Source organism: Pristiophorus japonicus, chromosome 2 (genome assembly GCF_044704955.1).
Source record: "Pristiophorus japonicus isolate sPriJap1 chromosome 2, sPriJap1.hap1, whole genome shotgun sequence".
NCBI lineage: Eukaryota > Metazoa > Chordata > Chondrichthyes > Pristiophoridae > Pristiophorus > Pristiophorus japonicus.
The window spans coordinates 144,674,861-144,691,889 of record NC_091978.1 but is presented as its reverse complement, the minus strand read 5'-3'; the positions used below and the strand labels follow the sequence as shown (position 1 = coordinate 144,691,889).

General features: G+C 45.9%; 1 protein-coding gene across 15 annotated transcripts in view; it reads left to right on the top strand.

Annotated features, from left to right (window-relative positions):
• Positions 1 to 17,029, top strand: part of tusc3 (tumor suppressor candidate 3) — a 716,082-nt gene that overhangs the window by 396,968 nt on the left and 302,085 nt on the right. The window contains exon 7 of one of the 15 annotated variants that reach the window (XM_070862791.1): positions 1,934 to 2,671. The exons of the other annotated variants lie outside the window; for them this stretch is intronic. Within the exon in view, the coding sequence (XP_070718892.1) occupies positions 1,934 to 1,948 (15 nt within the window). The 3' untranslated portion in view covers positions 1,949 to 2,671. Of the gene's footprint in view, positions 1 to 1,933; positions 2,672 to 17,029 lie in introns of those variants that run through there. 15 annotated transcript variants of the gene reach the window in all.

Sequence of the window (17,029 nt, the reverse complement as noted above, 5' to 3'; positions counted from 1 at the left end):
AATAAAATATATTTTAAATTGTAACTGAATCATTTTCATTATTAATACAACTTTTTGAAGTAAACAAGAATCATTTGCATTATTTGTTCCATTAACACAACATAACATTATGAAACAGGTCCAAACAGTAAACATGGCCCATGTGAAATAGTTGCCGCTGAGCCTTCAGGCAGCAAAGCGTTCACAGATGAGCTGCTGGCGCAAGGCTCGAGTAATCGTTAAAGGGGCATGACGGCCTGCCCTCCTCTGCCGTCGTGCTCCGGGTTCAGGTAGTTGCATGGCTTCCTCGTCCTCCTCCTCCTCGTCATTTGCATCTTCCCCATCATCATCAGCCACTCTCACCTCAGGTGGGTCTTCTACTACCAGCTGCTGCTGCATCATGATGGCTAAGTTATGCAGCATGCAGCACACAACAGTGAACTGACCGACAATCTCGGGAGTATTGCAAATAGCCTCCGGAATGGTCCAGGCATCGGAAACGCTGTTTCAAGATGCCAATGGTCCTCTCTATTATGCTGCGCGTCGCAATGTGCGATATGTTGTATTCCCGATCAGCTTCCTCATCCGTGTTATGTGTAGGGGCGTCATGAGCTAGGTGGTGAGGTCGTGCCCTTTGTCTTCCTGCAGCCAGCTCTGCCTTTCTGGCTGCTGCTGAAAAATGGCAGATCTAGCACTCTCACGTAGGATGAACGCATCATGGGTGCTCCCAGGGTATCTTGCATCAACTGACATGATGCGATGCATGTCGTCATACACGAGTTGCACATTAATGGAGTAGAAGCCTTTTCTGTTCCGGTACATCTCTGAAACCTCCAAAAGTGCTTGCAAGGTGACATGGTACAATCAATGCAGCCCTGTACCTTTGGGATGCCAGCAATCATGGAGAAGACCACAGCCCTTTCACGCATTGCCTGGGCGGTCATGGGGTTATGTAGTCATTCCTCCAGGCATTTAGTGCAGCAGTCACCTGCTGAATGCAGATATGTGTTGCATGTTGAGAAATGGCACACACAATCCCCAGTTTGGCCTGGAATGATCCAGATGCATAGAATGAAAGTGCAGCTGTAACCTTCACTTCAACTGACGCTTCTAGGTTGTAGGTCTGCTTTTACTAACTCACGGATCTCGGTTACAACTTCTTTGTGGAAACGCAGCCTTTTCTCACAGTCTGCATCACTCAGGTGCAGGTATAAACACCTGTCTCGATATATCCGACATGGGTAAGGCCTCCTGCCCGTCATCCTACGTGCTCTGAGGTTCCACATGCGATGACGTCGAATCAATTGTCTCCTCCGCAGCAGCATCATGCAGAAGGCTTGCACAAGGTATGGCATTGTCAGTATTGCCCCCATGATTAAATTTTACCTTTGCAAGAAGCTGAAAACAGCAGGACATGCTTCTTTGTTCTCTCTCTCAAGTCGACCGCCTGGTATGGACCACACCCAGGTCTGCACATGCTCAATAAGCTTGCTTAGAACGGGAAGCTAAACATTTAAATGAGGACATTTGGGGCAACAAATTCTAATGCAATTCTTTGATTTTAGATTTTTTTTCAAAGTACCATCCTACCCATGACCAAACATCTCCTCACCGGGGTCGAGGGTCAGCCGGCAGAATCGCTCTCTTGCCCAGACACGGGCTTGGAAAAAAACCCTCCCCCCACCCCCGGGTTTCATTTGATGCTTCTGCATAGTGTAAGGGTGCTCATCCCTTCAGTTCGACACGCCCCCACTCCCCCCATGTACTGCAGTGTTGGGGGCATGTACGCAATGTATATGTATATATGTATTGTCTGTCTGTGATATGGAATGCAGTAATGCAGCAGTAGTGGACACTTAAGTAAGACTATGATATGTCACTGTACTATGTACTCATGTAAACCTGACCCCTCCCCTCGTGCCAAGCACTTTTAAATGTTGTTTTGTACTTCCAGACTCTGAGAATTTAGACCAGACCAGGCAGAGAGACCAGGCGACAGACCCACTGCCTCCACCTCTGGCGTCACCCAACCCGCTCCCGACTTCACCCCTGCCAGTGATGATGAAGAGAAAGAGGAGTCAGTGGAGGTAGGGGTGGAGACTGAGGAGAATATAACAGTTCCATCTGCGGCAGATGGAACATCCTCCAGCACCGACTCTATATACAGGCGACTCCCCCATGCCTCCTCTGATTTTGCGGGACCAAGCGGTGCGCAGCAACGCACCCCCAGCATTGCAGTGCCTTTGTTGCAGTGAGGGAGGTTGGTGCAGAAAAGATCCATTGCTGCAAGACAGATAGGTGCGTACCAGGACATGGTACGTCTGTCACAGGCCAGCGTCGACATAGGTTGAGAACTGCTCAAGGCCATGGCTACGAAAGCCGGAAACATTGCGGCGCTATCAGAACAACAGTTGGAGGATATGTCGCATCTGATCACTGCGATGGAGCGAACCGCCAACTCCGTTGATGCTATGCAGCAATCGACGGGATCGGGATATGGCGCGGAATCCCCCCGTGCCATGGGTCAACAGCACCTGAGGGTGCGGAGCTGCCAGTAGCTTCTAGCCTAAAGCTGTGCCTTCCGGATCACAAGCTTCTTCTGAGGTCCCGTTCATTGTGCCTGCAATGTCTCACCCGCCAATGATAGCAACAGCACTCAGAGTGCACTGCTGCATGCCGGCTTGGTACCACCACGGGGCGGTCCGGGCTCGGGGGCAGTGGGAAAGGGAAGGGCAGGAGTAAGAAAGGGGGGGGAGGGGGAAAGAGTTCGAAGGATGGGGGAGTTCAAAGTCGAGGACAGTAAAGGGTGCTTTGTTGTAGTCAAGTGTTCATTGTTAATTTAAAATAGTTGAAGTTTGATTTTGTAAAGTTTATTTCAAGTTGTTACAGTTGTTCAAAGTTAAAATGATAAGTTTTACAATTGTATATTTTTACATAAACGTTTCAATTGAATTTAAGCGCTCTTGTACAGTGTCAAACTTTTTGGGTTATATTCATTAAGGTCCCAAACATTGTGCAGGAAAAGATGAAACGCAGCTCTCCACATTCAAGCAAAATGTTCTTTTATGAGCTGCTGACGTAACAATTTTGCAGTGGCATACGCTCCTTATTTTCCACTTCTTCCTCCTCCGTCTCCTGCACTCTCTCCTCAGGTGATCCCGCAGTCACCTGTGGCAATTCCTGTCCGCACATGATTGCTAAATTATGCAACATGCAGCACACCACTGTGAACTGAGCAGCCTGCTCAGTGTGGTATTGCAGCCTGCCTCCCAAGTGGTCCAATCATCGAAAGTGCTGCTTCAGCAATCCAGTTGTCATTTCGATAATATTACGTGTGGCTATACGGCTCTCATTATATCGTTGCTCAGCTTCTGTCGGAGGGTTCCGCAGGGGGAGTCAAGAGCCAGGTGGCAAGGCCATACCCTTTGTCCCCCAGCATCCAGCATTTACCTTGTGGCTCAGACTTCAACAGGTCAGACACAGTGTTCTCACGCAAGATGTGCGCATCATGGATGCTCCCTGGAAAGTAGGCATTCACTGCCATTATGCGCTGCATATGGTCGCAGATGAGCTGTACGTTGAGGAAGTGGAATCCCTTGCGGTTTCGGCACACCTCCACCTTCTGTAATGGTGCTCGCAGGCCAATATGGGTACAGTCAACAGCACCTTGCACCTTGGGGAAGCTGGCAATGCGTGCAAAACCCAAAGTCCTCTTACTCTGTGCCTCCCTGGTTATTGGGAAGCTTATAAATTCCATCCGGCGTGCATACAGTGCTTCGGTTACCTGTCGAATGCAGCAATGAGTTGCATGCTGAGAAATGCAGCATATGTCCCCAGCTGATGCCTAAAAAGAGTCGCATGTATAAAAGGAAAGTGTCGCAGTTAATTTCATCTCGACAGAGAGTGCAGTAATGTTAGTGGTACTGCGCTGCAGGTCTGCCTTAATGAGCTCGCAAATCTCGTTGATCACCTCTTGTTGGATGCGCAACCTTCGAATACACTTTTGATCAGTCAGACCCAATTATGAACTCTTCTCCCTGAAAATCCTTTGAGGGTAAGGCCTCCTCCTCCTCTTCAGTCTGCGACCTCCCCCATTACCCTGATAATTCTGCTCAATAAATCTTCTCCCATCTGGATCCTGCATTAGACAATTAGTCAGCTGTACAGGCTGAGATAGCACAGGCCTCATTCTTTTTAAATCTCCAGAATCTCCTCCAATATCCTGAGATAAACGCAAATGATTTTTCAATGAAAAAAATATTAACTCAAATGCCTTCTATCTTAATAATGTATTCAGTACCAATAAAAATACCTTTCCCACTGTAAAGTAACTGTTCACCTCTGATTACTGAGGTGCTGCTTTTGCTGACTGTTCCCGATTTCAAAATGGCAGCACCGAGCACTACCGCCCATTCCCGCCCACTTAAGATCAAGTAAAACACCTTCTCCAGGATGGTATGCAGCTCTGGTGGTATGTCGTCAGTATGTCATGAAACTTGCACTTTTTGGGAGGTATGTGCGCGGTTCTACATGGCGGACAATGTGCATACCGCTCGGTGGTATGTCAATGATGAATCTTCCGCCGAGCGGTATGCACCTGTTTTTTGACGAAACTTGTATTTTTGGGTGGTAAGCGGGCGGTCGTGAGTGGTATGTCGATGAATTTCAAGGCCCCATATATATAAATCCTCCTAAAGCATCACTGTCACCATTAGATATCAGACCAGTTTTCTTTTAAATAAAGATACTGACCTTTCTGTTTCCAGACTTAGATGATGCTCCTGAAGATAATGTTTTTGGTTTCATACTGATCTTGAATGAACTGAAGTTACCTATTTTATGTAAAAATGTATAATCTTTCTGGAATTATGTGCAAAATGATATCACATGGGTCTGCTTCTGCACAGCCAGCTAAATATTTTATTTGTACATTCAAAGCAATCTCAATTATATTTTAATTTGTTTTCAGTGTGCACATTCTAAAGTCTTGCATCTATCGTGTCCAATACACTTCAAACATCGGACTTCAAAGAAAGCGAATCATTTATTTTGAATTTGCTAATCAACCCTCTCGCCAAGGGCACGAGCCACGTATTTGCAAGCAGTTGCCAAGCTACAGAAACTTTCTTCAATAATTATTCTCTAATTGACCCCAGAATATGCCTATTTAGACGACTCCCCCACAGGAGTCCCTGAGCATTGGCCTTAAAAATTCAGGCCAGTTTAAACACTGACAAAATGTCATTGACCTGAAACATTAACTCTGTTTCTCTCTGCACAGATGCTGTCTGACCTGAGTATATTCAGAATGTTTTGTTTTTATTTCAGTTTAAACACGCGTCCATTTTAGCAGCTAACACTTGCAACACTGCTTCAGACCACCTGTAAAAAAAAAAACATTCCTTGTGAGGCCCGGATAAGCACTCCTGCTCTTTCTGGCTACACAAAGGAAGGAAAACATTTAATTTTTTATCAGCCTTTTGTCCCAGGTCAAACTGGTAGGAAAGCCACAGTGGTTTCCCTGATCAGGCATGAGCTAATATTGCAATCAGGTCCCAATGACATGTATATGTAAACACCCCTCCCCATATCCCCCCCACCACCCCTCCCCCTACTCCACCTCGGGTCCTGGTGTCTCCAGGACTGGTAAGGAACTCTATAGTCATTTTAACTATTTACCCGTCTATAAGCCTGGTTTCCACTGGGATGCTAGCGTTCTTTCTCCTTTCACTTTCATTTTCCTTTTTTTCTTTTCTTTCTATAATATATAAATACATTTTTCCTGATTTATCCTTGTATGATATAGGATATATTGATGTACTCTAATATGCAACACCAAGAGGCAAAGCAAAAACAGTCACTGTGATTTAAAATTGGAATATAAAAAGGAAAAAAGAAAGTCTTGCATTTATGGAGTGCCTTTCACAACCATTAGACGTCCTACAGTACTTTACAGCCAATTAAGTACTTTTTGAAGTGCAGTTACTGTTGTAATGTAGGAAACATGGCAGCCAATTTGTGCACAAACAGCAATGTGATAATGACCAGATAATTTTTTTTTTGTTATGTTGATTGTTATGATGGTTATTGGCCAGGACACTGGGCATAACCCCTGCTCTTCTTTGAAATAGTGCTATGGGATCTTTTACATTCACCTGAGAAAGCAGATGGGACCTTGGTTTAACGTCTCACCTGAAAGACGGCACCTCTGACACTACAGCACTCCCTCAGCACTGCACATGGAGTGCCAGCCTCAATTCTTTTGTGCTCAAGTCTCTGAGGTGGAACTTGAACCCACAACCTTCTGACTCAGAGGTGAAGATGCTACCAACTGAGCCCCAGCTGACACAAGGTGCATCTACTTTCCCTCCCAAAATTTGATGTTACAATTGTTTTCGATTGTTATACTTTCAACATGTTTATTTTTAGACTCTTGGTTGCTGATAAAATTGTGCTGATAGAGGCAAATTGTTGAATACCATTACAATTTGAAATATGATGGATGCCAAAGTACAAGGCAGCAGAATATTAGTGAACAAAAAAAAATAAAATAGCTGCTGGCATACTGAAATTAATCTTACTGCAGAAACTGTTAGAAGTAACAAGATATGATGCTTTAGACCGAGCTAAGATTTATATATACCTATTGAAGCTATTGTGTCAGATCTGTACACAGATACTGATATTTATTTATGATCTAGGAAACCATGTGAATTGAATGCGTACAATGCAGTTGATTCCTACTTGGTGAATAATCATTTTGTCACATTCTTTTCATCCATGATGACTGTTCAGTTAAAAAGGAAGAGAGCTCCAGGGCTAAGTATACAAATAGGAAGTGCTTACCCTGAAAGGTATTCCAGGTTTTTGCTTTTATATCTTTGGAAATATTTATTTCTGGGACTCTACTTTGGAGTTTCTCAGTGCCTTATTTGGAGAAGACACAGGAATACTGTTAACTAGCAGAGACCTCCTTCACTGAGTTACCCAATCTGAACATGTTTTTAAAACCTCTGCCAGACCTGGAAGCTAAGAGATCAGCAGAGAGATTCTCCATTCTCTGTAGTAGATTCATTGAAAGGAGGTCTCTTTTGGCTGTTATCATCCCACCATGTCTACTCTATGACACAAAATAGTTGACAAGGTTCTTTGAGGAAGCTCTGCAAACTCCAAGGATAATTATGACAACAGGGAAATGGCAGAGACGTTGAACAAATATTTTGTATCTGCCTTCACGGTTGAAGACACCAAGAACATAAGAACATAAAAAATAGGAGCAGGCCATTTGGCCCTTCGAGCCTGCTCCGCCATTCAATAAGATCATGGTTGATTTGATCATGGACTCAGCTTCACTTCCCTGCCTGCTCCCCATAACCCTTATCGCTCAAAAATCTGTCTATATCTGCCTTAAATATATTCAATGACATAGCCTCCACAGCTCTCTGGGGTAGAGAATTCCATAGATTTACAATCCTCTGAAAGAAAAAAATTCTCCTCATCTCAGGTTTAAATGGGTGGCCTCTTATTCTAAGACTATGTTCCCTCGTTTTAAGTTTCCCCTATGAGTAGAAATATCCTTTCTGCATCCACCTTGTCGAGCCCCCTCATTGTCTTATATGTTTCGATAAGATCACCTCTCATTCTTCTGAACTCCAATGAGTATAAGCCCAAACCACTCTACCAATCTTCGTAAGTCTACACCCTCATCTCCGGAATCAACCTAGTGAAACTTCTCTGAACAGCCTCCAATGCAAGTATATCCTTCCTTAACTATGGAGACCAAAACTGTACACAGAACTCCAGGTGTGGCCTCACCAAAACCCTGTACAGTTGTAACAGGACTTGTCTGCTTTTATACTCTATCCCCCATGCAATAAAAGCCAACATTCCATTTGCCTTCCTGATTATTTGCTGTACCTGCATACTAACTTTGTGTTTCATGCTAACTTTTTGTGTTTCAAGAACCCCCAGGTCTCTCTACTGCAATACTTTGCAATTTTTCTCCATTTAAATAATAAGTTGCTTTTCTATTATTTTTGCCAAAGTGGATAACCTCACATTTTCCCACATTATATGCCTCAATAATGGATAATCAAGGGGCTATAGGGAGGGAGGAATCAATCACTATCACTAATGAAGTAATACTCTATAATATAATGGGACTAAAGGTGGACAAGTCCCCTGGACCTGATGGCATACATCCCAGAGTTTTAAAATCAGTGGCTGCAGAGGTAGTGATGCATTGGTTGTAATCTGTCAAAATTCCCTGGATTCTGGGGCAGTCCCAGCAGATTGGAAAATCGCAAATGTAATGCCCCTATTTAAAAAAGGAGTCAGATAAAAAGCAGGAAACTATAGACCAGTTAGCCTAACATCTGTCATTGGGAATATCCTAGAGTCCATTATTAAGGAAGCAGTAGCTGGACATTTGGAAAAGCATATGAAAGGGAAATCATGTTTGACAAATATGCTGGAGTTCTCTGAGGATGTAACGAGCAGGGTGGATAAGGGGGACCCAGTGGATATCGTGTATTTGGATTTCCAGAAGGCATTCGACAAGGTGCCACATAAAAGGTTACTGCACATGATAAAAGTTCATGGGGTTGTGGGTAATATATTAGCATGGATAGAGGATTGGCTAACGAACAGAAACAGAGAGTCGGGATAAATGGGTCATTTTCCGGTTGTCATACAGTGACTAGTGGGGTGCCGCAGGGATTGGCGCTGGGTCCGCAGCTATTTACAATCTATATTAATGACTTGGATGAAGGGACCGAGTGTAATGTAGGCAAGTTTGCTGATGATACAAAGATGCGTGAGAAAACAAATTGTGAAGACACAAAAAATCTGCAAAGGGATATAGACAGGCCAAGTGAATGGGCAAAAATTTGGCAGATGGAGTATAATGTGGGAAAATGTGAGGTTGTCCACTTTGGCAGAAAAAATAGAAAGCAAATTACAATTTAAATGGAGAAAAATTGCAAAATGCTGCATAGAGAAGGACCTGGGGACCCTTGTGCATGAAACACAAAAAATTGGTATGGAGGTACAGTAAGTAATCAGGAAGGCAAATGGAATGTTGGCCTTTATTGCAAGGGGGACAGAGTATAAAAGCAGAGAAGACAGCTACAATGGTTTTTTGTATTGGTAAGGCCACACCTAGTGCACAGCGTACAGTTTTGGTCTCCGTAGCTAAGGAAGGATATACTTGCATTTGAGGCTGTTCAGAGAAAGTTCACTAGGTTGAATAGGTTGGGCCAAAACACATTGGAGTTCAGAAGAATGAGAGGTGATCTTATTGAAACATATAAGATAATGAGGGGGCTCAACAAGATGGCTGCAGAGAGGATATTTCCACTCATGCGGAAACTAAAAACTAGGGGACATAGGGCTAGATTTTCCACTTTTTTTGCATGCTTAACGCCCACTTAACGTCCATTTTACTGCTGAAATGACGTATAACGCACACATATCGCCTACTGAGCCACAAAATGGAAACTGACACGCATTTTTCGGACACTTATCCACCGAGCGTTACTTTTCCCATGTGTGTAACGCCGGGAAAAAATAATACCGCCAGCCCACTTTTTTGGGGCGGAATCATCAGAATGGACGAAATCAATGCCCATAATATCGCCCAGCATTAGTTTCCGCATGGAATTAACGGCGAGTTTCAATAATACCGAACATCCACTTTATTTTGTCGTAAAGATTAAATTTGCCAAAACTAATGCTCAGGAGATCGCCCAGCATCACTTTCACCACCTCGCACACATGTCGCCCACAATATCGCACGCCCAAAAAAACACCTGGAAAAAGTGGAACTAACCGGAACTACTCACAGCGTTGTGGACGCCATGTTCTAAATCACATGGCTGCTCTGCTTCAACCTCGGGGGAGTTCGGATGTACTCTGGAGGTGTTTGTTCAGATGTTCACATCACCTCCAAACATCTTTATCATACTGTGAATGATTGGAATTTAATAGGTGTCTTCGTTGGGACATTCATTCTTTGTGACCAATCGGTGGAAACCAGATAGCTATTGCAATGGGCCCTGTCCTTTCTCACCCTCTCTTAGTGACCAATTACATGTTGCAGACTCGAGATGTCAGAAGATACGCTCCACAGCATTATGTGCCCAATGTAAGACATGCCAGACTGATGAGGAGGACCAGACATTACACCCCCCGCAAGTACAGGGAGAAGCAGTCTTACCTCAACTTGCCCGACACCACCTGCCTTCGGAGACTGCGCTTCCACAAAGAGGTTATCACTGAGGTAGGCCAGCTCATAAGGGGAGATCTGCAGCCTGCCAGCATCATCAGTACTGCACTGTCCGTTGAGGTCAAAGTCACCGCGGCACTGTCGATCTACGCGTCGGATTCTTTTCAGGCCTCAGCTGGCGTCATTTGCGGTCTGTCTCAGCATGCCACACATCGCTGCATTAGACAGGTCACTGAAGCCCTGTACGCAAGATGGACTTGATCAGCTTCCCTATGACCAGGGAGGTATAGACTGAGAGGGCTCGAGGATTTTCCAGAATTGCAAACTTCCCCAAGGCGCAGGGAGCAATAGACTGTACGCACATCGCGATGCGGGCACCTTTTCAGGATGCAAAGGTTTTCAGGAACCACAAGAAATTCCACTCCCTGAATGTGCAACTCGTTGTCGACCACCAGCAAATTATTATGGCAGTGAATGCTAAATTTCCGTGCAGCATCCATGATGCTCACATGCTGCACGATGCTGGATGCTTGGTGACAAAGGATATGGCTTCGCCACCTGGCTGATGAGCCCCACTGCGTGACACCCACACCGAAGCCGAGAGGCGAAACAACGCGAGCCACAGAGCTACTCGCAATATCATGGAGAAAATCATTGGAGTGCTTAAGCAGCACTTTAGATGCCTGGACCACTCAGGAGACGAGCTCCAATACCACCCTGAGCAGGTAGCTCAATTTGTGGTGGTGTGCTCCATGGTGCACAACTTGGCTATCAGGAAGGGACAAGAATTGCCTGAAGAGTCTGATGGTCCATCTCACCAGAGAGAGGAAGAGGAGGACGAGGAGGTAGACGCTGACATCGGCCCAGACAATTAGGCTGACGCTGAAGCCATGCCCCCACCCCCCTGTAGACCGCATGAAACGGCCCGTGGTGGCATGATAGCTGCAAGAGCCTTACATCAGGAGCTCATCAATGAGCATTTTGCCTGAAGGAACGTTGGTGGTATTTACAAAGCTGACACATTGCTGGGTGTGCAGGTCATACATCAATGGTGGGCATCACCTTGTTGACAGTTAAAGTTTAAGTGGTACTCAGTAAGATAATGGTACTAAAGGCGGATAAATCCCCTGGACCTGATGGCTTGTATCCTAATATCTTAAGAGAAGTAGCGGCAGGGATAGTGGATGCATTGGTTGTAATTTACCAAAAGTCCCTGGATTCTGGGGAGCTCCCAGCAGATTGGAAAACTGCAAATTTAACGCCCCTATTTAAAAAAGGAGGCAGACAAAAAGCAGGAAACTATAGATCAGTTAGCCTAACATCTGTGGTTGGGAAGATGTTGGAGTCCATTATTAAAGAAGCAGTAGCAGGACATTTGGAAAAGCAAAATTCGGTCAGACAGAGCCAGCATGGATTTATGAAGAGGAAATCATGTTTGACGAATTTGCTAGAATTCTTTGAGGATGTAACGAACAGGGTGGAGAAAGGGGAACCAGTGGATGTGGTGTATTTGGACTTTCAAAAGGTATTTGACAAGGTGCCACATAAAAGGTTACTGCACAAGATAAAAGTTCATGGGGTTGGGGTAATATATTAGCATGGACAGAGGATTAGTTAATGAACAGAAAACAGAGAGTAGGGATAAATGGTTCATTCTTGGGTTGGCAATCAGGAACCAGTGGGGTGTCGCAGGGATCAGTGTTGGGACCCCAATTATTTACAATCTATATTAATGACTTGGAAGAAGGAGCCGAGTGTAACGCAGCCAAGTTTGCTGATGATACAAAGATGGGAGGAAAAGCAATGTGTGAGGAGGACACAAAAAATCTGCAAAAAGACATAGACAGGCTGAGTGAGTGGGCAAAAATTTGGCAGATGGAGTATAATGTTGGAAAGTGTGAGGTCATGCACTTTGACAGAAAAAAATCAAAGAGCAAGTTATTATTTAAATGGAGAAAGATTGCAAAGTGCTGCAGTATGCAGTACAGCGGGACCTGGGGGTACTTGTGCATGAAACACAAAGTGTTTGTATGCAGGTACAGCAAGTGATCAGGAAGGCCAATGGAATCTTGGCCTTCATTGCAAAGGGGATGGAGTATAAAAACAGGGAAGTCTTGCTACAGCTATACAGGGTATTGGTGAAGTCACACCTGGAATACTGCATGCAGTTTTGGTTTCCATATTTACGAAAGGATATACTTGCTTTGGAGGCAGTTCAGAGAAGGGTCACGAAGTTGATTCCGGAGATGAGAGGGTTGACTTATGAGGAAAGGTTGAGTAGGTTGGGCCTTTACTCATTGGAATTCAGAAGAATGAGAGGTGATCTTATCGAAACGTATAAGGTTATGAGGAGGCTTGACAGGGTGGATGCAGATAGGATATTTCCACTGATGGGGGAGACTAGAACAAGAGGGCATAATCGTAGAATAAGGGGCTGCCCATTTAAAACAGAGCTAAGGAGAAATTTCTTCTCTGAGGGTTGTGGATCTGTGGAATTTGCTGCCTCAGAGAACTGTGGAAGCTGGGACATTGGATAAATTTAAGACAGAAATAGACAATTTCTTAAATGATAAGGGAATAAGGGGTTATGGAAAGCGGGCGGGGAAGTGGACCTGAGTCCATGATCGGATCAGCCATGATCGTATTAAATGGCGGAGCATGCTCAGGTGACCGTATGGCCTACTGCTCCTATTTCTTATGTTCTTATGTATTGAAGTTAAGTGTAATTATACCCTTTGATGGTAAGGAATCACCAGCGTGTAACAGTGCAGCTATCTGAGCCAGTGTGCAACAAGGTCTTGTTGAATAAAAAACATTTAAACCGAACATTTGTCTGAAATCATAAGTATTTCTGTAAAATCCAACCCTTTCCCCACCTCCCCACCCGCCCCCGCTTCTCCCCACCTCTAACCCCACCTCTTCCCCTTCCCCTTCTGACTGCGTCTGGCCTCGGAGCTCCTTAGGCGATGCTTCATTGTGCTGTGGGGGGCGGGGGATGATGACTGAACCGCTGCTTGGACAGATACGGGAGAGTACGGTCCCGAGGTGGGAACGTGCTCCGAGCCAGAAGCAAGATGTTGCTCCTGGCTCTGATGTGTCGTTGGAAATGGGGGTGCAGCACCTTGGGGTGCAGTGCCGCGTTCCGGGACCACTGGGATCCCTCTGCCACCAGTGTTCTTGGCTACCAGCTCCAGGGCCTCCTCCATCCCTTCCATGTTATATATTATTTGTTGGACAAAAATTCGGTGCCAACTATGTTCTTGGTGCTTAGTAGGCTTTTTGCTGCTGGTGAATCTCCCACAACAGCCAAGCAAGCACACACCACAGCCACACACGCTTTCAGTCCCTCTCTCTCTGTCTCCTCTTCTGCGCATGTAATGATGACTTTTGACCTCCTGAATCGCGGGAATCGAGCGTTGCCATGCCGTTGCTAAGGACAGCGACATTTTACGGCAGAAGGTCAGAGAGATTTAACACTACCACCTATTTCATATCGCTCACGGTAACGCCCAATTTCAAAAACAGAGACTAGGGGCTTTGAGAATGGGCGAGAAGCCGGCGATCTGAAAACCAATTTTTACCGCCCGCGCCGGAAATAATGCTCATTTTTGAGCCATCTGCACAAAAGTGTAAGATCTAGCCCTATGGGCCCAAATTTCCCCAGAAGTTGCTCCATTTTTTTTGGAGCAACTTGATTTTTCTGGAGTATCTTTTTATTTGCAATTCTGACCATTTAATTTGCGCCAGTGTAAGAGAGTTAGTTCGTTTTTTTTTAGTTTAGTTTTGTTTTCAAAAGGGGACGTTCCCAACCACTTACACCTGTTTTGGCCATTTAAGCGAGTTTAGCCAGTAAATAGTTGCTCCAAACTAACTTAGGCCAGAGTACATGTCCACTTTGGTACGTTCTGAAAACCTTGCAGACACTTTGGAAACCAAGTGCAGATAGCCAGAAATAGGGTCGAAACTTGGGCTCATAGTCTCAGAATAAGGGGGCGCCCATTTAAAACTGCGATGAGGAGGAATTTCTTCTCTCAGAGGGTTGTATATCTATGGAATTCTGTGCCCCAGAGAGCTGTGGTGGCTGGGTCATTGAATATATTTAAGGTGGAGGTAGACAGATTTTTGAGCGATTTGTGGGGAGAGAGCAGGGAAGTGGAACTGAGTCCATGATCTTATTGAATGGTGGAGCAAGCTCAATGGCCCAAATGGCCTTATCCTACTCCTATTTCTTATGTTCTTATATATCTGTAATAGTCTTTTTCTCCAGCAGTCCCTCGGAGTCGAGGATGACTTGCTTCCACGCTTAACATGAGTTCTCAGGTGACTGATGAGCCTAGTGCAGTCTCTCCTTCCGCTGCCTATGCTTGGCTTCAGCTTGCTCCCAGCAATGGGACTCGAGGTGTTCAGCGCCTTCCCGGATGCTTTTCCTCCACTTTGAGCGGTCTTGAGTCAGGGATTTCCAGGTGTCGGTGGGGATGTTGCACTTTTTCAAGGAGGCTTTGAGGGTGCCCTTGAAGCGTTTCCTCTGCCCACCTGGGGCTCGCTTCCTGTGTCGAAGCTCCAAGTAGAGCACTTGTTTTGGGAGTCTTGTGTCAGGCATTCGGACGATGTGGCCCGTCCAGTGGAGCTGATCGAGCATTGTCAATGCTTCAATGCTGGGGATGTTGGCCTGAGCGAAAACACTGATGTTGGTGTGCCTATCCTGCCAATGGATTTGCAGGATCTTGCGGAGGCAGCGTTGGTGGTACTTCTCCAGTGTTTTGAGGTGCCTGCTGTACATAGTCTATGTCTCTTGAGCCATATAGGAGGGCGGTATCACTATTGCTCTGTAGACCATGAGCTTGGTACTGGGTTTAAGGTCCTGGTCTTTAAACACTTTTCCTCAGATGACTAATGGCTGCACCGGCACACTGAAGGCAGTGTTGGACCTCGTCGTCGATGTCTGCCCTTGTTGACAGTAGGCTCCCGTGGTATGGAAAATGGTCCGTGTTGTGCAACGCCTCGTTGTGAATTTTGATAACTGGGGGGAAGCGCTGTGTGGCGGAGGCAGGTTGGTAGAGGGCCTTTGTCTTACGGATGTTTAGTGTAAGGCCATGCTCTCGTATGCTTCAGTGAAGGTGTTGATGATGGCTTTGAGTTCGGCCTCTGCGTGTGCACAGACGCAAGCATCGTCTGCCTACTATAATTCAATGACAGAGGATGGGATGACATTGGATCTGGCCTGGAGGCGATGGAGGTTGAACAGATTCCCATTTGTTCTTTAATTTAGCTCCACTCCAGCGGGGAGCTTGCTGAGGGTGAGATGGAGGATTGTAGCAAGGAAGATCATGAAGAGCATTGGTGCGATGACGCAGCCTAGCTTCACCCCTGTCCGAACGAGGATTGGGTCTGCGGTGGATCCGTTGGTCAGGATCACGGCTTACATGTCATCATGAAGTAGGCGGAGGATGGTGACAAACCTTTGAGGGCAGCCGAATCTGAGGAGGACGCTCGATAATCCCTCATGGTTGACAGTGTCGAAGGCCTTTGTGAGGTCAAAGAAGGCCATGTACAAGGGTTGGTGCTGTTCCCTGCATTCCTCTTGTATTTGCTGCATGGTGAAGATCATGTTCATTGTGCCCCTTAGTAGGCGTAATCCGCTTTGCGACCCTGGGAGGAGCTCTTCAGCCATAGGCAGAAGGCGCTTGAGATGACTTTCCTTGTGGCCGACAGCAGGGAAACTCCTCTATAGTTACCACAGTCGGACTTGTCAACTTTCTTGAAGGTAGTCACAATTACGGCGTCTCTGAGATCTCCTGGCTTGCTCTCCTCCTTCCAGATAAGTGAAATGAGGTCATAAATTCGCGCCAATAGTGCTTTTCTGCCTTGTTTTAGTGCTTTGGCAGGTATTCCATCTGCTCCTGATGCCTTGTTCTTCAGTTTTCAGATGGCCTTTTCTACCTCATGCCGGACTGGAGTTGTGTTGCGATGGTGGCGGATGGCATGCTGCTTGCTGGAGTCGAGGACACTCACGTCGAAGACAGAATCTCCTTCCAGCAGGCATTGACTGCCTCTCTGTCCTTGATGAGCACCTATCCGTTCTTGGCCAGCAGTGGGGTAGGGCCTCTGGTGCTTGAGCCATAGGACGTCTTGACTGCGCTATAAAGAATCCTCGCATGTCACGGTTGTCTGCTAGCTGCTGGATCTCTTGTGCTTTCTCCACTCATCATCTGTTCTTCAGGTCACGGGTTTTCTGTTGGACCTCGGCCTTCAGATGTCTGTTCAGCTGCTTTCTTGTTCTCGAATTGTGTTGCTGTTTCTAGTTCAAGAATGCCTTGCGCTTGCGGCTTATTAGCTCCTGGGTCTCCTGGTCATTCTCGTCGAACCAGTCTTGGTGGTGTTTCCTGGTTGAGTGACCGAGCGTCCCTTCGCAGGTGCTAATTATGGAGGCCTTGAGTGCAGACCAGGCGCTGTGGACACTCTGCGTCTCTGGATCACCGTGAGTCGTCAGGTTGGCAGTGAGCCGCTGGCTGAATAGGGCTTTCTTAGCAGGATCTTTGAGTGCTCCAGCGTGATTTTCCCACGGCATTGTTTCTGTTGCCGTTGCTGTTTTGGGGCAGCATTGATGGTGATGACAGAGTGGATTAGGCGATGGTCCGTCCAGCAGTCATCAGCTCCTGTCATGGCACCGGTGACGCACACGTCCTTGCGGTCTCTTGCTTGGACGATGACGTAGTATAGCTAATGCCAGTACTTGGAACAAGGGTGTTGCCATGAAGCCTTATATTTGTCTTTCTGACAGAACAGGGTATTGGTTATGGCGAGGCCATGTTCTAAGCATTTCGT